Raw genomic sequence first — 25,732 nt, 5'->3', positions numbered from 1 at the left:
CCCATCTCTACTAAAAATAAATGTGGTGGCACATGACTGTAATCCCAGTTACTCGGAGGCTGAGGCAGGAGAATTGCTTGAACTTGGGAAGTAGAGGTTGCAGTAAGCTGAGATGGTGCCACTGTACTCCAGCCTGGGCAACAGAGTGAGACTCTGTCTCAAAAAAAAAAAAAAGAGCTAGAAACCCTCTCAAAAAGGCAGGACCTCTGGTGACTGGAATTAGTTGAAAATGTTTGTTTCTGAATCAACTGTTATTTTCCCTGTTGTTTCCTACTAGCTTTCTTTGATAATGCTGTGGGCACTTTGGAGTTGGAATGGTCACAGTAAACCCAGGGGATTCAAGAGAAGAAAGGTTTTTTTTTTTTCCCCCTACCTCTTGTGTTTTTTTTTATTTTAAATTCCTTCCCCTCACCTGGTGAAAGATGTTCTGCTAATGCTTTATGGTTTTGATCAATTTTTAAAGCCTCCTATGTTAAATGTCTGGCAAAGAAAGACTGCGCTTAGTTTTGAAAGCAGAAATGAGAAGATATTTCCTTGGAGGGAATTTATCCGCTTATTTCTTGAAGTGAGTGCAGACACCGTTCCCCATGGGAACCACCTAGCCCGTACTGTCCGGTTGTTTGCGGTTAGAGCAAATAGCTCTCTTTGACAGCCAGTTTATAGTGGCATCACCCTGGCAGGAGCTGGGATGCTGAAGACTTTTACGGTCTTATTTCTGATCAAATTCTACTCTCCTGCAGTGGTTTTTGGTGTTACAGAACTTTTGGAAGATATTCCCTTTCCTTTCATCATTCCCAGGACATCTAGAGAAGTATTAAATTACTCCATTATTTACAGAGAGGTTTTGGTCACCCATATAAGGAGTTCAGAATCAGGCTTTCCCAGTGGGTTGCCATGCTGGTTTTTTTTTTTTTTTTTTTTTTTTGAGACAGAGTCTCACTCTGTCCCCCAGGCTGGAGTGCAGTGGTGTGACCTTGGTTCACTGCAACCTCTGCCTCCTGGGTTCAAGCAATTCTCCTGCCTCAGCCTCCCAAGTAGCTGGGATTACAGGTGTGCACAACCATGCTGGGCTAATTTTTGTATTTTTAGTAGAGATGGGATTTCACCATGTCGGCCAGGCTAGTCTTGAACTCTTGACCTCAAGTGATCCACACCTTGGCCTCCCAAGGTGCTGGGATTACAGGTGTGAGCCACCATGCTCAGCCCATGTTGATTTGATTTTTAGACTTGGCTTGATATACATGGCCTTCCATCTGTGCTGGGGTGGCTACCTGTGAATTCTTTCATATCCTAATCTTTTTGCTTATATGTATGTATGTATGTAAGAATGGATGAATGGACAGGGTATCACTCTGTTGCCCAGGCTGGAGTGCAGTAGTATGATCACAGCTCACTTCAGCCTCAGCCTCCCCTGGCTCAGGTGATCCTCCCACCTCAGCCTCCTGAGTAGCTGAGATTATAAACACATGCTTCCACACCTGGCTAATTTTTTAATTTTTTCTAGAGATAGGGTCTCGCCATGTTGCCCAGGCTGGTCTTGAACACCTGGGCTCAAGCCATCTTCCTGTCTCAGCCTCCCAAAGTGTTGGGATTACAGGCATGAGCCTGGTCTCCTAATGTTATTAATCACCTTGCTTAGAAGCAGTTCTTCCATGGATTGATTGGTGAGGTTGCTTACCCTCTTGAACCTTTCTTGTCATCTGTAAGTTGTACTCATGGTGGCCATGTTATTTTGGCTTCCATTTTTTGGGGGAAGGGGGTCAAAAATGGGATTTCCTTAAAATGACTTTGTGGGAGTAGTTATCATTCTTTTTTGTTGTTATTGTTCTTGAGTTCTGGTTTTAATATGATCTGTAAAATGAGGATTACAGACTATAATAGAGGGACGACTATATAGTTTTTGAGTGTTAAGTGTTTGGTGACCTGATAAAATGGCTGTCAGATTCCAGGGATCTGACTATACCAGGTGTTGGTAAACTATGGCCCTTAACTCAGATCTCGTACACAGCCTGTTTTTGTATTGCCCATAAACTAAGGATGATTTTTACATTTTTAAGAGGTTATAAAAATCAAGAAAATGAGAAGACAAGCTGCAGACTGCAGAAGACGTATCTGTTAAAGTACTGTTATCCAGAATATACAAATAGCTCTTAAAACTCAACAATAAAAAAGCAAAAACAACCCAATTAAAAATATGGGCCAGCCAGGTATGGTGGCTCACACCTGTAATCCCAGCTAGGCAGCTGAGGTGGGAGGATTGCTTGAGGCCAGGTGTTGGAGACAAGCCTGGGCAATATAGTCAGAACTCATATCTAAAAAATTTTTAATTAGTTGGGCATGATGGCATGCACAACTGTAGTCCCTGCTCCTCAAGAGGCTGAGGTGGGAGAATCGCTTGAGCTCAGGAGTTCTAGGCTGCAGTGAGCCATGATTGTGCCTCTGTGCTCCAGCCTGGGCAATGGAGAGAGACCCAGTCTCTTTAAAGAAAAAAAAAGACAGAAGGCCTAAATAGACACCTTACCAGAGAAGATAAACAGATGACAAATAAGCACATGAAAATAAGTCATTAGGAAATTGCAAATTAAAACAATTGATTTAAACGGGTTTACCAAGCCCTGGACTATATCACAGTAGAACTAGAAGATGAGGTGTTCAGCCTCTCTCAGTTACCATGCCCAGTTCTCTAATTCTCCTGGGCACTTGTTGTCTCTAATGGTAAAGATGTTCTTATGAATTTCTGTTTCATTTGCAGGTATATGAATGACCTAAAGCTACAAATAAAGACGGAGAGAGAGCAGTGCCAACTGGGAGCAGGGCAAGAATGCCAATTCCTCCTCCCCCACCACCCCCACCTGGTCCTCCTCCACCTCCCACATTTAATGAGGTAGGTAGTCCTTCCATCAGGCTATCTCAAAACCTTTGAGTAAATAGGTTGATGGTCCTCACATACTGTTTTTTTTTAACCCCTTTTGATTAAAATTTCTAGATTTTCCTATCCATAGCATTCCTATCCTTTGATTCTGTTTTTAACATTCCAGATTTTTATTCCTGGTATTAAAGGACACATAGGGCGTCCTTATACAGGACATAGCGTATAATCAATGACATGTGGAATAGGGAGGTGGAGCATAAACAAGTCCATCTTTATCAGCTGGTTCTGATTCCTGAGAGGTCCTCTTAGGACCATGATGGTGTGTCTGGTTTCCTTGTCCCAGTTTATTCTAAATGGAGATTTGGACAGGTGGCATTGGAGTAAGAGCTAATGTTTTCCCTTAAATCTATTTGCTGTATAAAAGTGAGTATGTTGTTTCTTTGGCATTTTTGAGAAAAGGGCTGAGGATTCTTAGTGGTTGTTTCTTGCTACCACTTCATCTCTTCTACTCAAAATCAGTTCCTTTTAAAGCCAAGTCCATTAGCTCTAACACCTTACCAAGAAGGAAAGGAGTTTTGGGAATGTTTTGGTTAGAAGACTGAAAGATTCAGTAATAGGAAAAAAAAAAGCAATTGATTTTTGAACCAAGCAGGCACTGTACTCCAGCCTTGGCAACAGAACAAGACTCTGTCTCAAAAATAAAAATAAAGCAGAACTTGTCTGGGTATAGCGGGGGTAGAAAGAGGAGGCAATCAATAAAGGCTTCTAGGTAGGTGGTGATACCTGGATTGCAATACCTGGTGTCACATGAGAAAGAAGGAACCTGAGACCAGGCACAGTGGCTCATGCCTATAATCCCAGCACTTTGGGAGGCGGAGGCGGGTGGATTGCCCGAGGTCAGAAGTTTGCAACCAGCCTGACCAACATGGTGAAACCTTGTCTCTACTAAAAATATAAAAATTAGCTGGGTGTGGTGGTAGGCGCCTGTTATCCCAGCTACTCAGGAGGCTGAGGCATGAGAATTGCTTGAACCTGGGAGGCAGAGTTTGCAGTGAGACCAGATTGCGCCATTGCACTCCAGCCTGGGTGACAAAGCGAGACTCTGTCTCAAAAAAAAAAAAAAAAAAAAAAAAAAAGAACCTGTATGCACTCTTATTTTTGTAAAATTTGGAAGTAAAAGTAACTTCAGAGAATAGGCTATGGGGCTGTGTTTGTGTTTATATATATTATATGTGTATGTTAAGTGTTTAACAGTTGAGAAATTGTACCCTGAAGAGGAAAAGTGATTAATTGGTTTGAGAACTAGCTAATTTGAGAACTAGGACTAGAGTTCAGATCTGCCTACTTCTGTTTGTTTTCATAACCTGTAGTTTTTAGACATTTTGTTTTAAGTATATGTATGACCCCTCTTTCAGATGAAGATTTGTCTGGAAGCCCAATAAATGAAGCAGATAAAAGCAGAGCTTGGTGGGACACAGTGGCTCACACCTGTAATCCCAGCACTTTGGGAGGCTGAGGCGGGTGGATCACTTGAGGTTAGGAGTTGGAGAGCAGTCTGGCCCACATGGTGAAACCCCATCTCTATTAAAAATACAAAAATTAGCTGGGCAAGCGGTTGGGTGCCAGTAATCCCAGCTGCTTGGGAGGCTGAGGCAGGAGAATCACTTGAACCCCAGAGATGGAAGTTGCAGTGAGCCGAGATCATGACACTGCACTCCAGCCTTGGCAACAGAGCAAGACTCTGTCTCAAAAATAAAAATAAAGCATAACTTGTCTGGTTATAGTGGGGGTAGAAAGAGGAGGCAGTCAATGAAGGCTTCTTGGTAGGTGGTGATACTTGAGCTGAGTCTTAAACCTTGAGTAGAGTTTAGCCAAAAAGAGAGGAGGGAGGGCACTTGAAGCTGAGGAACCAGAGTGTGGAAAGGTACTGATTTAGAATTAATTAATTAATTAATTAATGAGACAGAGTCTCACTCTGTTGCCCAGGCTAGAGTGCAATGGTTGTGATCATAACTCGCTGCAACCTCTAATTCCTGGACTCAAGTGATCTGCTTGCCTCAGCCTCCCAAGTAGTGGGGACTACATGGGTATGACACTGCACATAGCTGATTAAAAAGAATTTTTTTTTTAAATAAAGGCAGAGTCTCACTTTGTTGCCTAGGCTGGTCTTGAACTCCTGGCTTCAAGTGATCCTCTTGTCTGAGCCTCCGAAAGTGCTGGGATTACAGATGTGAGCTACTGTGCCAGCCTCGTGCTGATGTGTAAGAAAGCATATAGAGGTTTAGATTATTGCTTGAGGGGATGTGGTAGCAGATGCAGCTGGAGATGTAGGCTGAGGGTTTAGATTTTTCTTCTGGTGATCATGAGAAGTTGTTGAAATATTTTCAGCAGCAAGAGTAACCTGTTTGTGCACCTTTCAAATACAAATACAGTTTGGGAGATTGGGGCTTGGGGTTGAGCCTGGAGACAGAAGGCTGTTGCCATTGAAAGTTTAGGTCTGGCTGCCCATGGTGGCTCATGCCTGCAATCTCAGCACTTTGGGAGGCCAAGGTGGGTGGATCACGAGGTCAGGAGATCAAGGCCAGCCTGACCAACATGGTGAAACCCCATATTTACTAAAAATACAAAAATTAGCCAGGCATGGTGGCACATGCCTGTAATCCCAGCTACTCAGGAGGCTGAGGCAGGAGCATCGCTTCAACCTGGGAGGCGGAGGTTGCAGTGAGCCGAGATCGTGCCACTGCACTCCACCCTGGGAGACAGAGCAAGACTCTCTCTCAAAAAAAAAATAAAGAAAGAAAATGTAGGTCTAAGGCTGGGCACGGTAGCTCATTCCTGTAATCCCAGAGTTTGGCAGGCCGAGGAGGGTGGATCACCTGAGGTGGGGAGTTCAAGACCAGCCTGACCAACATGGTGAAACCCTGTCTCTACAAAAATACAAAAAAAATTAGCCAGGCATGATGGCGGCTGCCTGTATCCCAGCTACTCGGGAGGCTGAGGCAGGAGACTCGCTTGAACCCAGGAGGTGGAGGTTGCAGTGAGCGGAGATCGAGCTATTCCACTTCAGCTTGGGCGACAGAGCGAGACTCCCATCTCAAAAAAAAGAAAGTTTAGGTCTAGACTAAGGCAATGAGCATGGACAGTGGAGTCAAGATACTTAGAAAGTGAAATCTTTCTCTTTTTTCTAATTTTAATTTTTTTTTTGTAATGCTCAGTGTATGATATGAAATCTTTCTTTGTGTGTGTTGTTTTTTTTTTTTGAGACAGAGTCTTACTCTGTCACCCAGGCTGGAGTACAGTGGCGTGATTGTGGCTCGCTGTAGCCTCCACCTCCTGGGTTCAAGTGATTCTCATGCCTCAGCCACCCGAGTGGCTGGGACTTCAGGTTTGCACCACTATCCCCAGCCAACTTTTGTACTTTTAGTAGAGACAGGGTTTCACCAAGTTGACCAGGCTAGTTTCGAATCCCTGACCTTAGGTGATCTACCTGCCTCAGTTTTCCAGAGTACTGGGATTACAGGCATGAGCCACCACACCAAGTCATATGTATTGTTTTTTAAAATGTTTTACTTGACGAGGCCAGATGCAGTGGCCACACTTTGGGAAGTCAAAGCAGGTGGATCACTTGAGGTCAGGAGTTCGAGACCAGCCTGGCCAACATGGCGAAACCCTGTCTTTACTAAAAATACAAAAGAAATTAGCCGTGTGTGGTGGCACACACCTGTAGTCACAGCTGCTTGGGAGGCTGAGGGACAAGAATCTCCTGAACCTGGGAGGCGGAGGTTGTGTAAGTTGAAATCACACCACTGCACTCTAGCCTGGGCAAGAGAGGGAGACTCTGTCTCAACCAAAAAAAAAAAAAAAAAAAAAAAAAAAAAAAAAAGTTTTACTTGATTGTGTCAAACATTATTGCTGTAAAAAGATACTGACTGTTTGAGAGCTTCATTGGCATCCCCTTGTGTGCTTATATTATCATTGTTCCTTTTGATTTAACTTTTAGATTATTTTCAGTTTTATGCTATTAGAAATAGTTTTTTGCCATTATTAGTGTCATTGCACACAGTTGTTTTAAGATGAATTCCTAGAAGTAGAATTCTTGTGCCAGACATTTTTTTTTAACTTTTTAAAATAATAATAAAAAAAAAAACATTCTTTTTCTAAGATGGGGTTTCACCATGATGGCCAGGCTAGTCTTGAACTCCTGACCTCAGGTGATCCACCCACCTTGGCCTCCCAAAGTGCTAGGATTACAGGCGTGAGCCACCGCGCCCGGCACCAGACATTTTTAAGGCTTCCTTTTTTTTTTTTGAGACGGAATTTTGCTCTTACATCCCAGGCTGGAGTGCAATGGCATTAGCTCACTCCAGCCTTTACCTCCTGAGTTCAAGCGACTCTCCTATCTCAGCCTCCTGAGTAGCTAGAACTACAGGTGTGAGCCACTATGCCCAGCTAGTTTTATTTATATTTTTAATAGAGATGAGGTTTCACTATGTTGGTAAGGCTGGTCTCAAACTCCTGACTTCGGGTGATCTGCCTGCCTCATCCTCCCAAAATGCAGGGATTACAGGCGTGAGCCACCATACTTGGCCTGGACGTTTTTTTTTTCTAATTTTATTTTTTTGAGACGGAGTCTTGCTGTGTCGCCAGGCTGGAATGCAGTGGTGCGATCTCGGCTCACTGCAACCTCCACCTCCTGGGTTCAAGTGATTCACCTGCCTCAGCCTCCTGAGTAGCTGGGACTACAGGCGCGTGCTACAACGCCCGGCTAATTTTTTGTATTCATTAGTTTGTTCATTTATTTTTTCCAGACAGAGTCTTGCTCTGTTACCAGGCTGGAGTGCAGTCACGCAAGTCTCAGCTCACTGCAATCTCCACCTCCTGGGTTCAAGCGATTCTCCTGCTTCAGCTTCCCGAGTAGCTGGGACTACAGGCTTGCGCCACCATGCCCGGCTAATTTTTGTATTTTTAGTAGAGATTGGGTTTCACCATGTTGACCAGGATGGTCTTGATCTCTTGACCTTTTGATCCGCCCACCTTGGCCTCCCAAAGTGGTGGGATTACAGGTATGAGCCACTGTGCCTGGCCCTATTTTTATTTTTGAGATGGAATCTCACTCTGTCACCCAGGCTGGAGTGCTGTGGTGCAATCTCAGCTCACTGCAACCTCCACTTTCTGGGTTCAAGCAGCTCTCTGCCTCAGCCTCCTGAGTAGCTGGAATTACAGGTGCCCACCACCATGCCTGGCTAATTTTTTGTATTTTTAGTAGAGATGGAGTTTTGTCATCTTGGCCAGGCTGGTCTTGAACTCCTGACCTTGTGATCCACCTGCCTCGGCCTCCCAAAGTGCTGGGATTACAGGCATATACCACCATGCCTGGCCTTTTCTATTTTTAGTAGAGATGGGGTTTCACCATGTTGGCCAGATGGTCTCAATCTCTTGACCTCATGATCCGCCTGCCTTGGCCTCCCAAAATGCTGAGATTACAGTGGCATAAGCCACTGTGTCCAGCCCCAGCCTGGACATTTTTAAGGCTTTTGATACATATTGTTAAATTGCTTTCTAGAAAGATTATACCAATTTATCTTCTCCTAGGTAGTACAAAAGTGCCCTTTTCCCTGATTCCTTATAACTACCATAGAGTAGTTACTCATCTCATGCATTTTTTGAGCTTCCTCAGTGTGCCTGAGACTCTACAGCAGTGAGCAGTGGTTCCTGCCTTCATGAACCCCGCTATCAAGAACTTTTTGCAGTCTTTAGTAAAAAAAATTTTTTTTTTTTGAGATGGAGTTTTGCTCTTGTTACCCAGACTGGAGTGCAATGGCACAGTCTCGGCTCACAGCAACCTCTGCCTCCTGGGTTCAAGCAATTCTTCCGCCTCAGCCTCCCGAGTAGCTGGGACTACAGGCTTGCGCCATCATGCCCAGCTAATATTTGTATTTTTAGTAGAGATGGGGTTTCACCATGTTGACCAGGATGGTCTTGATCTCTTGACCTTGTGATCCACCCGCCTCAGCCTCCCAAAGTGCTGGGATTATAGGCGTGAGCTACCGGCATTTTTTTTTTTTTTTTTAAATGGAGTCTTACTCTGTCACCCAGGCTGGAGTGCAGTGGCACGATAACGGCTCACTGCGACCTCTGACTCCTGGGTTCAAGTGATTCTCCTGTCTCAGCCTCCCAAGTAGCTGGGATTACAGGTATGTGCCACCATGCCTGGCTAATTTTTTGTATTTTTAGTAGACACGGAGTTTGCCAGGCTAGTCTTGAACTCCTGACCTCAAGTGAGCTGTCTTCCTTGACCTCCCAAAGAGCTGGGATTAGAGGCATGAGTCACCATACCCGACCGATAAAGGAAACTATTTAGGGTGAACTTACATTTCTCTTATCTTCCAGGCAAACACAGAGCAGCCCAAACTAAGTAGAGATGAGCAGCGGGGTCGAGGTGCCCTCTTACAGGACATTTGCAAAGGGACCAAGCTGAAGAAGGTGACCAATATTAATGATCGGAGTGCTCCCATCCTTGAGAGTGAGTCTGAGCTTCATTTCCTAGTAGGATCCCAGGAGTGACTTGGAGACTTGGCTGGGTTGTTATTTTTTGGGGGGCTTGAGTGGGAGAATTTTGTCCTGGAATGTGCTTTCACTCTCTTCTCATTCATTCTTGACCCTTAGAGACCATTCAACCTTGACCCTTGGAGAGCATTCTTAGGATAAAGGTTACCATCTCACCGGACATGGTGGCTCATGCCTGTAAGCCCAGTACTTTGGGAGGCCAAAGTGGAAAGATCACGTGAGCCCAGGAGTTTGAGGCTGCAGTGATCACGTCACTGGGCCAGTGCACTCCAGCCTGGGCAACAGAGCAAGACCTGGTCTCTCTAAAAGAAAAAAAAAATTTAAAAAAAAGAAGGCTGCCATCTCTTATTGTAACTAATGCTCATCAGGGCACATCCTTGACTGTCCTCTGAGGACACTGCCACATTCCTAGAAACCTCTGAACTGAAACCAAAGTTGGTTTTATAATGGCTACAAGTATCCATTCCTGTAGGCCTCTGGAGAGTGCTCACATATTGGTCCCTGATCCCTTAGCCTTGTATCTTTCATCTGAGATGTGGAGAGGAGAGCCCAGGTAACTATGCTGAACATGTCTGTCTTTTTTTTAATACCGAGTTTCACTCTTGTTGCCCAGGCTGGAGTGCAGTGGCATAGTCTTAGCTTACTGTAACCTCTGCCTCCTGGGTTCAAGCAATTCTCATGCCTCAGCCTCCCAAGTAACTGGGATTGCATGCCACCACACCTGGCTAATTTTTTGTATTTTTATTAGAGATGGGGTTTCACCATGTTGGTGAGGCTGGTCTTGAACTCCTGACCTCAGGTGATCCACCTGCCTTGGCCTCCCAAAGTGCTGAGATTACAGGCATGAGCCACTGCACCTGGCCCCTAAACATTTATTTAACCCACTTATCCCTTTGCCTTAAATAAAGGAAGATTGAACACTTTTTCTTTTGTTCTTTCTCTTTCATCACAATAAAGAGTTTCATCTCTATACAAAGCTGTGGAGCAGAGAGGCCTAGCTTTTTTTTTCTTTTCTTTTCTTTCTTTCTTTTTTTTTTTGAGACAGGGTCTCACTTGTGTTTGTTGCTCAGGCTGGGATGCAGTGGTACGATCACAGCTCACTGCAGCCTCAACCTCCCAGGCTCAATTGATCCTCCCATCTCAGCCTCCTGAGTAGCTGAGACTATATAGGCATGCATTACCATGCCTGAGTAATTTTTGAAATTTTTTGTAGAGACAGGGTCTTATTATATTGCCCAGGCTGCTCTTAAACTCCTGAGCTTAAGTGATCCTCCTGGCTTGGCTTCCCAAAATGCTGGGATTATAGGCATGAGCCCCGGCACCAGGCCTGCTTTTTTAAATAGAAGGGCAAAAGCAAGACTGGTTTGTTTGCAACCAATAGCCCAGATAGAGGAGGGGTTTCCCCTCATGATTGACTTGGTCACCAGCTCAGAGCATATGAAATGAAAACTCTACTGGTATGCTTTCCAGAGCCCAAAGGAAGCAGTGGTGGCTATGGCTCTGGAGCAGCTGCCCTGCAGCCCAAGGGAGGTCTCTTCCAAGGAGGAGTGCCAAAGCTTCGACCTGTGGGAGCCAAGGACAGTTCAGGTATCTCATGAGTACTTTCGAGGGCTGTTTCCCTGGTGTGTTAATTTCTGAATTGTCCCAGGTGGGCCATCTCAGGTTGAGGAGTGTGGTAGAGGTGGGGGGTGGAAGGAGAAAGACTTGGGAGCAAGGGAGGAGTTATAGAATAGAATACAGCAAAATCTTAGGGATTAAATGAAAGTGTATTCAATTTGGATAAAGAAAATGTGGTATATATACACTAGAATATTATTCAGCCTTAAAAAAGAAGGAAACTTCTGTCATTTCTGATAATACGGATGAACTTGGAGGACAGTATGCTAAGTGAAATAAGCCAGGCACAAAAAGACAAATACCACATGATCTCATTTATATGTGGGATCTGAAACAGTTGAATTCATTCACAGAAGTAGAAAGTGAAATGTTGGTTACTAGAGGCTGGGCAGTAGGAGTTGGGATGGGGAAAGGGGAGATGTTGGTCAAAGGTTACAAAGTTTCAGTTAGACAGGAGGGGTAAGTTTTAGTGATCCATTGCAGTAGTCCCCAGTCTTTTTGGCACCAGGGACTGGTTTCATGGGAGACAGTTTTTCCACGGATAGTGGGTGGGGGATGGTTTCTGGATGAAACCGTTCCACCTCAGATTGTCAGGCATTAGATTGTCATAAGGGGCACACAGTGTAGATCCCTCACATCTGTTTACAGTAGGATTCGCCCTCCTATGAGAATCGAATCCACCTGCTGGTCTGATAGGAGGCAGAGCTCAGGCAGTAATGCTTCTTGCTCACCTCCTGCTGTGTACTTGGTTCTGAAAAGGTCGCTGACATGTACAGGTGCACGGCCCCAGGGCTTGGCGACCCCTGATCTGTTGCACAACTTGGTGACTATACTTAATGTATATTTCAAAATTGCTAAAAGAGTAGATTTTATTTTATTTATTCCTTTTTTTTTTTCTGAGACAGAGTCTTGCTCTGTTTGCCAGGCTGGAGTACAGTGGTGTGATCTCAGCTCACTGCAACTTCTGCCTCCCAGGTTCAAGCCATTCTCCTGCCTCAGCATCCTGAGTAGCTGGGATTACAGGTGCAGGCTACCACGCCCGTCTAATTTTGTGTTTTTATAGAGAAGGGGTTTCTCCATGTTGGCCAGGCTGGTCTCAAACTCCTGACCTCAAATGATCCGCCTGCCTCAGCCTCCCAAAGTGCTGGGATTTCAGGCATGAGCCACCGCACCTGGCATAGAGTAGATTTTAAGTGTTTTCACCATAAAAAAAAATATGTGAGGTGATGGATATGTTAATTATTTAATTTTGATTTAATCATTCCACAGTGTATATATGTAACAAGACATTGTACCCCATAAATACATATTATTACTTGGCAAAAATAAAGTAAAAATTTAAAATAAATAACAATGTATCCTGGGCCTGAAACCATGTTAAAACCCAGAACTATGTAAGTCCTTTCCCTGCTGCCATGAAGGTTGCATTGAGGAGCTAGATAAGGTAGAGATACTGACCAGTATCTTTCTAGCTCTGTTGACCTTGTGTTGTCTGTGTATTTGTAGAGAATCTAGCTGGTAAGCCAGCCCTGCAGGTCCCCAGTTCTCGAGCTGCTGCCCCAAGGCCTCCAGTGTCTGCAGCCAGCGGGCGTCCTCAGGATGATACGGACAGCAGCCGGGCCTCACTCCCAGAACTGCCCCGGATGCAGAGACCCTCTTTACCGGACCTCTCTCGGCCCAATACCACCAGCAGTACGGGCATGAAGCACAGCTCCTCTGCCCCTCCCCCACCACCCCCAGGACGGCGTGCCAATGCACCCCCCACACCTCTGCCTATGCACAGCAACAAAGTTCCCACCTACAACAGAGAGAAACCCTTGCCTCCGACACCTGGACAAAGGCTTCACCCTGGTCGAGAGGGACCTCCTGCTCCACCCTCAGTCAAACCACCTCCTTCCCCTGTGAATATCAGAACGGGACCAAGTGGCCAGTCTCTGGCTCCTCCTCCTCCGCCTTACCGCCAGCCTCCTGGGGTCCCTAATGGACCCTCTAGCCCCACTAATGAGTCAGCCCCTGAGCTGCCACAGAGACACAATTCTTTGCATAGGAAGACACCAGGGCCTGTCAGAGGCCTAGCACCTCCTCCACCCACCTCAGCCTCCCCCTCTTTACTGAGTAATAGGCCACCTCCCCCAGCCCGAGACCCTCCCAGTCGGGGAGCAGGTAAGTGCTTGGAAGCACCTTTTTCCCTATCATGCTGCGAATTTATTTTATCTTTCCCCAGAGCACTCCTAGAAGACAATGATTTATTTATTCATTCAACTGATTTTTTATGTGTCAGATTTGTTGATAGGGAAATAGTAATAAATAGAAAAGACAATTCCTGTTTGGACAGCCAAACTAGTAAAATATATAAATACATAGTATATAGTGTGCTTAGAGAATTATAAAGCAGAGGGGAGGAATAAGATATACTGGGTGGGAGGTTGGATGATGATATCTTAAATTGGAGGAGTGGGGAGAGAGTCAGGACAGTCCTTACTGATATGGTGAAAATTTGACAAAGTAAGAAAGCATAGTACATAAGATTGATTGCCAAAAAGAAAAAGAAAATTAAAAAAGAAAATTTGACAAAGATCTGAAGAAAGTGATGAGTAAAACTTAGTAGTTATCTAGGAGAACAGCTGTTGCAGGCAGTGGGAACAACAAACGCAAAGGCTCTAAGGCAGAAGTATTCTTGAAACCTTTTGGGGACAGCAAGGGGACCACTGTGACAAGACTGGGGGCGGGGGAGGGAAGAGTGGTAGGATGTGGAGGTTGGGAAGCTGGAGCTGCAGGGGAGAACACTGTAGGACTTTGCAGAGACCTTGGATTTAGCTGTGTGTGAGATGGAAAGCCACTGGAGGGTTTTAAACAGAGAAGTAGTATGATTTGATTCACCCTTTAAAAAGATCACTAGCTCCTGTGTTGAGAACAGACTGCACGAGGACAAAGGTGACAAAAGGAGACCAGTTACTGTGCTGTTGCAATAAATGGCCAGATGGTTAGGACTACTGCGATTCTGTGGGAAGATTGGTGTTCAGTTTGGGACAAGTTTGAGATACCTGCTAGGTAGTCAAGAGATAATTAAGTGGTAATTGGCTATCAGACTCCAAAGTTGAGGGGAGAGGTCTTGGCTAGAGAGATATATTTGAATGGTATCAAAGACCACATTCTGGATGAAGTCACTTAAGGAGTGAGTATAGATAAGAAGAGGCCTAGGAGGCTAAGGCAGGAGAATCGCTTGGGCTGAGGCCTCACCCTCCTACATTAGAGGCAAGAGAGATGAAGAATATCTAATAGAGGAAATAGAAAACTTGTGGTGAGGATGGAAGGAGAAAAACCAAGAGTGGTGGAAAAACTCCAAGGGTAGAGTAAGTGGTCCACTGTGTCCAGTGCTGCAGATGGGTCAGGTAAGTCGAAGACCGAGAACTGGCATTGGTGTTAGTATCATGGGACCCTTTTGAGTAGTTGCAGTGGAGTGGTGAAGGGTAAAAGTGAAAGCTTAATTGGAGTGGGTTCAAGAATGCAGGAATAGGAGGAAAGGAATTGGAGATAGCAATATAGAAATCTCTTAAGGAGTTTGCTGTAAAGTCCAGGAGAGAGGGCTGAAGATAAGTGGAGTGATTGTTGGAGGAAGATGTTGGGTTGAAAGTTGTTTTTTTCCCCATCCCAAGATGGGAGACCTATTTGTATGCTGATGGAATGAGTAGCATGAAACTTAGTAGAGAGGGAAAGAATTGAATCAGGAGAGAGAGAACAAATGGCCTTAATCGTGACCTTGAGGCCAGAGGAGAGGGAATGTCATCCATAGTTAAGGGATTGGCCTTAGATAGGAACATAGTTCTTCTGTAGTTACAGGAGGGGAGACAGAGTATAGGCTTAGAAGCAAGTGGTTAGGTGGGTGTAGTGGTAGAAGCATGTGGAAAGTTTCTTCTAATTTGCTTCTGTTTTCTCAGTGAAATGGAAAGCAAGAGCATCAGCTGTGATTGAGGCGAGGGAAGGAGGAGAGTTGAGGAGAGAGAAGAGGCTTGAAATGGTCATCTGGAGCGTGGGAGAGTGAGTGGACGAGGGAAGTGTGCTCAGATAGGCAACCATGTGAAGGACCCACTTGAGGCTATGGGCCATACATTTCACATGAGATTAATTAGTGTCGTGTGTTCAGCTGTGATTTTCAGGTACAAAATAAGAGTAGAGCTGTATTTAACCAGTGTTAGCATTTTTTAGGCATGTGCGACTATAAGGGAGAGTGGGGCAGGAAGTGAAGGGTGTATGTGAGGGAGTGATTGCAATAATGGAGCCTAAGCTGGCTGAGGAGGGAATTTAGGAACCCTGGAAAAAGTAGAAGAGGTTGTGCAATCTCCTTATAAAATAGCATAACTGAAATTTCAGAGTGAGGGAGACCATGACGGCTCTCTGGGGCCTTACTGGACCTAGGAATTTTGGCTCCCATATCCTTATATCATTAGACATTGAGCCATACCCTCCACAAACAGCTTCTTAACTTTTATTTATTTACTTGTTTATGTTTTGAGACAGTCTTGCTCTGTCACCTAGGCTGGAAGGCAGTGGTGCAATCTCTGCTCACTGCAAACTCTGCCTCCGAGGTTCAAGCAATTCTCGTGTCTTAGCCTCCTGAGTAGCTGGAATTACAGGCATGTACCACCATACCCAGCTAATTTTTGTATTTTTAGTAGATATGAGGTTTTACTATGTCAGCCAGGCTGGTCTCAAACTCCGGACCTCAAGTGAGCCACCATGCCCAGCCCTTAGCTTTTATTTTAAAGTCAGTTTCTACAGGTGTAGAATGAATAAGAAATTATTTCATGGAGTCCAGGCATGGTGGCTCATGCCTGTAATCCCAGCACTTTGGGAGGCCGAGGCAGGCGGATCGCTTAAGTCCAGGAGTTCGAGACCAGCCTGGGCAACATGGGAAAACCCTGTCTCTACAAAAATATAATTTAAAAAAAATTAGCCTGGCATAGTAGTGCATGCCTGTAGTCCCAGCTACTCGAGAGGCTGAGGTGGGAAGATCACTTGAACCTGGGAGGTGGAGGTTGCAGTAAGCCATGATGGTGCCACTGCACTTCAGCCTGGGCAACAGAACAAGACCGTGTCTCAAAAAAAAAAAAAAAAAAAGGTTATATCATCAAGTAGCAGGTATTAAAAGCCCATCAGCCTGTGTGCAGCTGCTTGGTTAGGTACATACAGATTTGTACTCTGGCAGCTGGCCATCTAACATAGGGGAGCCAAACAGTGGCCTGCTGCATTCCTGATCCCCTATCTCCCTAGCTTTAGCCATAAGGAGGTAGTTCTAAGGTGGCCCTTGATTCTATAAAGTTCAGGTTTGACAGTTTTTTTTTTTTAACTTAGGGATATTGCAGAAGACCCTTTGTCTGAGCAAAGCTCATCTCTTTCTGACCTTATCCAGGAATAGAAGAGAAAAATGCAATTTCTGTGGGTTGAGCTGAGTACTTTTAAATGTCTGCAGGCTTTCTTGCTTCCTACTTCTCCGTTCTTCCTCCATGGTAGCTACGACTGCAGGGTTGTGCCACCATGTCTAGCTCATCAAAAAAAAAAAAAATTTTTTTTCTGGACAGAGTCTCGCTCTGTCACCCAGGCTGGAGTACAGTGGCACAATCTCAGCTCACTGCAACCTCCACCTCCCGGGTTTAGGCAGTTCTCTGCCTCAGCCTCCCTAGTAGCTGGGATTACAGGCATGTGCCACCATGCCCGGCTAATTTTTGGTATTTTTAGTAGAGACGGGGTTTCTCCATCTTGGCCAGGCTGGTCTTGAACTCCTGACCTCGTGATCCGCCTGCCTCAGCTTCCCAAAGTGCTGGGATTGCAGGCATGAGCCACCACACACAGCCCCCCAATTTTTTTTAAAAAAGATGAGGTCTCACTGTGTTGCCCAGGCTGGACTCAAACTCTTGGGCTCAAGCCATCCTCCTACCTTGGCCTCCCGAAGCCCTGGGATTACAGGTGTGAGCAGTTGTACCCGGCTAGAGCAGCAATTCTTAAGAATGATAAACTAGAAAAAAATTGAGATATTTTTGTCAGTGATCACTTGAGCATTGCCTCGATTTGTTGTGTGACATTGGACAGATCATTGATTCTTTTTCTCATCTGTAAAACATACATTTGAAAAGTACAGTGGGGGGTAAAGCACAGTGGCTCACACCTATAATCCCAGTACTTTGGGAGGCCGAGACAGGAGGATGGCTTTAGACTGGGAGTTCAAGACCAGCATGAGCAATATGGCAAAACCTTATTTTTACAAAAAATAAAAAAACTAGGCTGGGCACGGTGGCTCACTCTTGTAATCCTAGGACTTTGGGAGGCTGAGGTGGGTGGATCACCAGAGGTCAGGAGTTCAAGACCAGCCTGGCCAACAGGATGAAACCCCATCTCTACTAAAACACAAAAATTAGCCAGGCATTGATGGTGGGTGCCTGTAATCCCAGCTACTGGGGAGGCTGAGATGGGAGAATTGCTTGAACCTGGGAGATAGTGGTTGCAGTGAGCCGAGATCACACCACTGCACTCCAGCCTGGGTGGCTGAGTGAGACTCCATCAATCAATCAGTCAGTCAAATCAAGCCAGGCATGGCAGCATGTGCCTGTGGTCCTAGCTACTTGGGAGGCTGGGATGGGAAGATCACTTGAGCCCAGGAGGCAGAGGCTGCAGAGAGCTGAGATCATGCCACTGCACTCCAGCCTAGGCAGCAGAGCAAGACCCTTCCTCAAAAAAAAAAAAAAAAAAAAAAACCCACCCCAAACTAGCTTTATTGATTAATAATATAGTTTGTTTCAATAATTTTTTTCTTTGCAGAGTAAAACTTCTTTTTTTTTTTTTTTTGAGACAGAGTCTCACTCCGTTGCCAGGCTGGAGTGTAGTGGCATGATCTCAACTCACTGCAACCTCTGACTCCCGGGTTCAAGTGATTCTCCTGCCTCAGCCTCCCGAGTAGCTGGGACTACAGGTGCATGCCACTAAACCCAGCTAATTTTTGTATTTTTAGTAGAGACGGTGTTTCACCATGTTGGCCAGGATGGTCTTGATCTCCTGACCTCATGATCTGCCTGCCTCGCCTCCCAAAGCAGTAGGATTACAGGCATGAACTACCACGCCCCGCCTTTAACACTGTTCATTTTTAAGAGAATTTAAAAACAACTGAAACCATCATGATTTTTTCAAAATGAGGGTTAATCTTGGATTACAAAAGGCTGTCTCTCATCCTAGGACGTCTTTAGCAAATTGTATTTTAGGGACTGGAGTTCTGGCTCTGTCACTTGAAACAGTCTTAAAACTGGATCTGACAGCCCAGAAGCTTATTGGAGGAACCTGGCTGGGATGGGGGAAGGAGCTGGAGGAACCAAACAGATCACTCTTGTCCTCCTCTATTTTTGCCATTCCGGGTCATCTCATTGCTGTCACCTGCCTAGTGTCTGGCTGGTGTCGGTGTTCTTGTGAAACTGGCTAACCGTATCTACCTTGCTGCCCTGGCCTAGGAGTAGATACAAATTCTCAGGGTCTTGAGGAATCTGGGTTTTAGGGAATATTTTTGAGGGCTTAAAGAGCTTTGGTTTGAGTAGGTTTGGAATGAAAACAAGGCCTAGATCTGCTGGGAGGTATAAGATTTCCCTTTAATTATTGCATCTAGTGGCCCCTGTTTCTACTTGAACAAAGCTGGGAGAGTGAGGAAGAATTGACATTCTGAGTGTGTCTTATGGGAAGCAAAAACATTTATTGGGCTTGTTATGTCAGATCGTGTGTGTATGTGTGTGTTTATGTATGTTATTCCATTACCGTATTACATGCTTAACTATAGTCACTACAGAAATTCTGACAGTAAGCAGGAGGAATAAGTATACGTTATTCCATTTGTGTGTGGGGGTGTGTGTGTGTATACATTATTCCATTACCGTATTACATGCTTAACTATAGTCACTACAGAAATTCTGACAATAAGCAGGAGGAATAAGAAGATAATCTTTTTTTTTTGAGACAGTCTTGCTCTGTCACCAGGCTGGAATTCAGTGGTGCGATGTTGGCTTATTGCAACCTCCGCCTCCTAGATTCAAGTGATCCTCTCACCTGGGGGTCCAGAATATCTGGTACTGTACGTGTGCACCACCATGCTTGGCTAATTTTTGTATTTTTTGTTTATTAGAGGTGGGGTTTCATCATGTTGTCCAAGCTGATCTCAAACTCCTGGCTTCAAGCGATCTGCCTGCCTTGGCCTCCCAGAGTGCTGAGATTACAGGCTTGAGCCACTATGCCTGGCCAAGATACCGTTTTATTACTAAAAAAAAGTTTTGTCTGTTAAGCTGAGTAGTCTCTTCATGTACTGTTTAGGTAACAACTATTTGTTGGGCCATGTGCTATTGCACATGCCTTTAGTCCCATCCCAGCCCTTTGCTGAGGAGGGAGCATTACAGGAGTTTGAGGCTACAATGAGCTATGATCTCACCACTGCACTTTAACCTGGGTGACAGAGTGAGACCCTGTCTCTAAAAAAGAAGAAAAAAATTGAACATGACCTAGATACCAAAAGATGCATTTCCAACACACTGGATTATAAATCTGGGTTGGGAAGATACTATGCAGAATACTGGGAGTTATGAAAAGCAGTGTGGGGGAGTGGAAAGAGCAGACATGTGCCAAGCCTATTTTTATTTGATCTTCGACCTTAAACAAATAACTCGAGTCCCAGTTTTCTTGTTTGTGAAATGGGGATAATATTAAATACGTTGCAGGTGTGGCTATAAGACTTTTTAAAGATTTAATACACCTAAAATGCTTGGAACATAATAGATACCCAAGAAATGGTAGCTACTATTATTGTTAGTTAATACAGAGCACAGGAGTAAGACAGTTTAAACACATGAGAATCTCTTATATTTGGGCTGGGTGTGGTGGCTCATGCCTGTAATCCCAGCACTTTGGGAGGCCAAGGTGGGTGGATTACCTGAGGTCAGGAGTTCGAGACCAGCCTGACCAACATAGTATACCCTGTCTCTACTGAAAGTACAAAAATTAGCTGGCCATGGTAGTTTATGCCTGTAATCCCAGCTACTCAGGAGGCTGAGGCGCAAGAACTGCTTAAACCCAGGAGGCCAAGGTTGCAATGAGCTGAGATTGTGCCACTGCACTCCAGCATGGGCAACAGAGCGAGACTCCGTCTCAAAAAAACAAAAACAAAAATAACAAAAAAAGAATCTATTACACTCCAGTCATATTGCCATTTCTTCACACATGCTTTTGACGTTACCTTGTACTTGGTGGCAAATTTTCATCTTTTAAGAGTGAATTTAATTTTTGGAAATGACCAAAAAGTAGATTCAGACATAGGTATGAATATTTTCATTGGTGGTGGTGGCGGGGCGACCTCAGAAATGAAATGTGACCATCATATAATAGTGTTTATAGCTCTGTCTGATAAACTTGATTTGGAGGCAGTTCCAAAAGAGGTGTTTGCAGTGTTTGAGCATGAGACTGTTACTGGACATATGTAACTTCCCACGATGAATCTGCTGTACATACTTTGAAAATAGCTCGTTGATATTAGAATAAGTGACATAGCTTATATCTGCTGTGGGAGAGCAGAGGTGGAGGGACTCAGAAGAAAATGGATTGCTTTGGGAAAGCCTTGAGACGATGGAACTTGGATTGAACCTTGAAGGATAGGTAGGATTTGGTAGAGGGGAATCACAAGAGCAAAGCATATAATTTGGTTTATTCAGCAAACATTGATTGACCACCTGCTGTGTGCTGTAAATTTGGCTGAACTTGGGAACCCAGAAGGAAGAACTGCTCTGACGTCGATTACACAGTATACTGGGGAAAAAGCACATAGAATAACTAATTATCACAGTCTATTAAAGGGGTACATACACACACTGCAATGGAAGTGCAAAAGAGGGTACCTAACCCAGCCTAGCAATAAGGAGGAAAGAGGAGGAGGCAAGCTCAGGCTGATGGGCACGGTAGAGTACTATGTAAGCAAGGCTTTGAGACTTTATGTATTTATTTGCTTATTTATTTATTGGAGATGCAGTCTTGCTTTGTTGCCCAGGCTGGAGTGCAGTGGCACAATCTGGGCTCACTGCAACTTCCACTTCCCGGGTTCAAGTCATTCTTGTGCCTCAGCCCCCTGAGTAGCTGGAACTACAGGCATGTGCCACCACGCCAGGCTAATTTTTTGTATTTTTAGTAGAGATGGGGTTTCACTATGTTGGCCAGGCTGGTCTCAAACTCCTGAGCTCAGGCAGTCCTCCCTCCTCGGCCTTCCAAAGTGCTAGGATTATAGACATGAGCCATCATGCCCAGCCAGGGTTTGAGACTTTATGATTTAGGCAGTGCAAAACCTTTGAAAAAACTTGATCAAGTTTTTAGGGAGATTAGTGATTTGGTGTTAATGCAAAATGAATTTGGAGGGGTAAGAGATGAAGCAAAGAGAACATTCGGAAGGTTTTTGCAGTAGAACAGGCTAAATTTAAGAAAGACCTGAATTAGAATTGTGGAGGAAGGCATGGAAAAGCAGGAAAAAAAATCAAGAACAGATAGGGTTGTTGACTGGTAGGAAATGTAAAAAGGCCATACATTTATTCTGAATGTTGGTATCTGGAAGAATGGTGATGTATTCAAGTAATAAGGATGAGGGGGAACCATGCACTGTGAGCCTCTGTGGGGCATGTTATTCTTTTAGCTCATGTGTTTCAAGTCGTTCTGCAGACCCTTGCCATCTCCACATCCAGAACTAACTACTTTGGATTTTAATTGCAGCTCCACCACCCCCACCACCTGTGATCCGAAATGGTGCCAGGGATGCTCCCCCTCCCCCACCACCATACCGAATGCATGGGTCAGAACCCCCGAGCCGAGGAAAGCCCCCACCTCCACCCTCAAGGACGCCAGCTGGGCCACCCCCTCCTCCTCCGCCACCTCTGAGGAATGGCCACAGAGATTCTATCACCACTGTCCGGTCTTTCTTGGGTGAGTAGCTGCTATCTGTAGTCTCATGGTTCCTGCAGTGACTTCACTCACTCCAGTGCCATGGCTGCCAGATGGCCACCATAGAGCAGGAATGGCCACATGGGCTCCTTTGTTCACAATAGTTCCCCTCTTGACTTTATCCGCAGACGTATGGGCTGTATTCATTGACTTCCTTATCTTTATGTGAATTCTAAGCATGGATGCTTTGGAACAGATTGAAGTAAAATCAGCAAGTGTTGTGCTTACTCTAAAACCACTCCAAAGATCAATTTTTGTGGCTAGCTTTTAGGTCAGAGATTCTGTATCTTGAGGATTATTCAGACAGGACTTATGTATCCTCCTAGGAAGAAGAGTTCCTTTCTGGCTCTTCAAAAACAAAACACTTGATTGTTCTTGGAATTCTTTTTTTTTTTTTTTTTTTAATTATTTTTTGTAGAGACTAGGTCTCACTCTGTTGCTCAGGCTGCTGTCAAACTGCTGGGCTCAAGCAGTCCTTCAACCTCAGCCAAAGTGCTGGGATTACACATGTGAGCTATCACACCCAGTCTCTCCTTGGAATTCTTGAAAAAATATAAAAAAGTCCCATGGTACATTGCCTGGAAAGAAGAAAGAATAACAAAAACTATTAAAGAAAAAAGAATCGGGTGCAGTGGCTCATGCCTGTAATCCCAGCACTTTGGGAGGCCAAGGTAGGAGGATCGCTTTGAGCCCAGGAACTCGAAGACCAGCCTGGGCAACATGGTGAAACTTCATCTGTTCATCTCTCTAAAAAATACAAAAATTAGCTGGATGTGGTGGCACACTCCTGTGGTCCCAGCGACTGCACCCCAGCCTGGGCAACAGAGCAAAACTCTGTTTCAAAAAAAAAAACAAAAAACTCGCTGGGTGCGGTGGCTTACACCTGTAATCCCGGCACTTTTGGAGGCCAAGGTGGGCAGATCACCTGAGGTCAGGAGTTCAAGACCAGCCTGCCCAACATAGTAAAACCCCATCTTTGCTAAAAATTAGCTGGGCATAGTGGCATGCATCTGTAATCCCAGCTACTTGGGAGGCTGAGGCGGAGAATCGCTTGAACCTGGGAGGTGGAGGTTGTAGTGAGACAAGATCATACCACTGCACTCCAGCCTGGGCGACAGAGCAAGACTCTGTCTCAAAAAAAAAAAAAAAAAGCAAAACCCAAAATATTACATAACATTAATCAAAGCCACTAACTAACTAACTGTGTTATTTTGAGGGCGTCACGTTACTTCTCTGGGCCTCACTTTCCTTATTTGTAAAATGAGGTTGACTAGATCAGAAGTGTATCAGATTAACTTTTCAAGATTATAAATGTTGGGGGCCCTACCTAAGAGATTCCGATTCCTTAGTTCTGGGATGTAACCGTAAGTAAACGTTGTCCAGAGGCTACTGTTAGACCCCTCTGTTGAGGACCTCTGGAAGAAATCTCTGAAAGGTCCCTTGCAGCCTTGACACCCTAGATTTTTTTTTGAGACAGCATCTTGCGTTGTCGTCCAGAGTGTAGTGTAGTAGTGCACAGCTCACTTCAGCTTCAACCTCCCAAGCTCAACAGATCCTCCCACCTCTCCATATCCTCCCACCTCTCCCTTCCAAGTATCTGGGACCACAAGTGTGTGCCACCATGCCTGGCTAATTTTTTTTTTTTTTTTTTGGAGAGATACGAGGTTTTGCTATGTTGCCCAGGCTGGTCTCGAACTCCTGGGCTCAAGCTACCTGCCCACCTCAATCTCCCAAAGTGCTGGGCTTATAGGCGTGAGCCACCATGCCCAGCCTCTAGATTCTTTAATGGTAGCTGTCCTTACCTACCCCGTCCTTCATGTTCTAGTCTATTCCTTTTATGTAGACCAGGGTTTTCGATTTAAAGATATATCCGGGATGTGATCAAGCCACACTTATAGAAAATTTGAGCCTTCTTACGGAGAGGCCATAGAAAGTAGGAGTAGAAGCCATGAGATGGCTGTCCCAGCTGTAAAAGTGAAGGTAACATGGGCTGACAGGGAATTATCTGGTCAAGTCTCTCACTAGCTGGAGATGAATATTCCCATTTTAAATTAATTTCTACCAATTTCTGGATTTAGTTCAGTTGTTTTCCCATGGTGACAGCCCCTAAGTTGTTATTAAAACAGAATTATATTTCTTTCTGCTACCATGCAAACAGCTGGGCTCCTTTCCTGTTCTGTGCCTGACTTGGTGGAAAGGTTTAAAGATTCAGCTCAGGCCAGGCATGGTGGCTCACACCTGTAATCCCAGCACTTTGGGAGGTCAGGTGGGCAGATTGCCTGAAGTCAGGACTTTTCAGACCAGCCTGGCCAAGATGGCGAAACCACGTCTTTACTAAAAATACAAAAAACTAGCCAGGTGAGGTGGTGGGCACCACTGCACTCCAGCCTGGGTGACAGAGACTCCATCTCTTTAAAAGAGAATGAGCTCAAAGATGCACTTAGTACAGAGAAGTTTAGAATACATGCTCTGTGCATGCAAGGCAGATGGGGTGCTGCTGCTGCTGTTCTCAGGGTTGTTGGTTTGGTGGTGCGGTAGGTCCTCATAGTACTTCAGAATGCCTGAGAGATTAGTAAGTGGGGAGGGTTGAAGTGGTCAGAGGCCTGTGGGAGCACAAGCAAGGATGATAGGAATTCATACTCTATTCTTTTCGCAGATGATTTTGAGTCAAAGTATTCCTTCCATCCAGTGGAAGACTTTCCTGCTCCAGAAGAATATAAACACTTTCAGAGGATATATCCCAGCAAAACAAACCGAGGTGAGAAGAGTAGTAAAAAGGTTTTTCCATAATTGCATAGAATGTAGAATTTGTGTGTTTTCTTAGGTTAAAATTTGCTTCTTGCCAGGTGCAGTGGCTCACGCCTATAATCCCAGCACTTTGGGAGGCCGAGGCAGGCGGAGCACGAGGTCAGGAGTTCAAGACCAGCCTGACCAACATGGTGAAACCCGATCTCTACTAAAAATACCAAAATTAGCCAGGCGTGGTGGTGCATGCCTGTAATCCCAGCTACTCAGGAGGCTGAGGCAGGAGAACTGCTTGAACCTGGGAGGCAGAGGGTGTAGTGAGCTGAGATCACACCGCTGCACTCCAGCCTGGGTGACAGAGCAAGACTCTGTCTCAAAAAAAAAAAAAAAAAGATTGCTTCTTATCATCTTCATTGTTGGCTCACTCCAACCTCTGCCTCCCAGGATCAAGTGATTCTCCTGCCTAAGCCTCCCAAGTAGCTAGGATTACAGGTATGTGCCACCATGCCCTGCTAATTTTTATAATTTTAGTAGAGACTGGGTTTTGCCTTGTTGGCCAAGCTGGTCTCAAACTCCTGACCTCAGGTGATCTGCCCACCTTCCAAAGTGCTGGGATTAACAGGCATGAGCCACCATGCCCTGGCCTCTCATCTTCATTTTCTTTTTTCTTTTTTTTTTTTTTTTTTGAGACGGAGTTTCGCTCTTGTTACCCAGGCTGGAGTGCAATGGCGTGATCTCGGCTCACTGCAACCTCCGCCTCCCAGGTTCAGGCAATTCTCCTGCCTCAGCCTCCTGAGTAGCTGGGATTACAGGCATGCGCCACCATGCCCAGCTAATTTTTTGTATTTTTAGTAGAGACGGGGTTTCACCATGTTGACCAGGATGGTCTCGATCTCTTGACCTCATGATCCACCCGCCTCGGCCTCCCAAAGT

At 45.0% G+C, this 25,732-nt stretch overlaps 1 protein-coding gene across 3 annotated transcripts in view; it reads left to right on the top strand.

Moving 5' to 3' along the window:
- Positions 1-25,732, top strand: part of WIPF2 (WAS/WASL interacting protein family member 2) — a 56,456-nt gene that overhangs the window by 24,268 nt on the left and 6,456 nt on the right. For all 3 annotated transcript variants that reach the window (XM_012452014.2, XM_012452015.3, XM_012452016.3), the window contains exons 2-7: positions 2,753-2,884; positions 9,263-9,395; positions 10,910-11,026; positions 12,563-13,219; positions 21,827-22,036; positions 24,711-24,812. In XM_012452014.2, coding sequence (XP_012307437.1) covers positions 2,822-2,884; positions 9,263-9,395; positions 10,910-11,026; positions 12,563-13,219; positions 21,827-22,036; positions 24,711-24,812 — 1,282 coding nt within the window. In that variant the 5' untranslated portion in view covers positions 2,753-2,821. The remainder of the gene's footprint in view (positions 1-2,752; positions 2,885-9,262; positions 9,396-10,909; positions 11,027-12,562; positions 13,220-21,826; positions 22,037-24,710; positions 24,813-25,732) is intronic.

This window comes from Aotus nancymaae, unplaced genomic scaffold, assembly GCF_030222135.1.
Source record: "Aotus nancymaae isolate 86718 unplaced genomic scaffold, 86718_ANA_hifiasm-v0.15.2.pri h1tg000089l, whole genome shotgun sequence".
Taxonomy (NCBI): domain Eukaryota; kingdom Metazoa; phylum Chordata; class Mammalia; order Primates; family Aotidae; genus Aotus; species Aotus nancymaae.
This window is presented reverse-complemented; position numbering and strand designations above follow the sequence as displayed.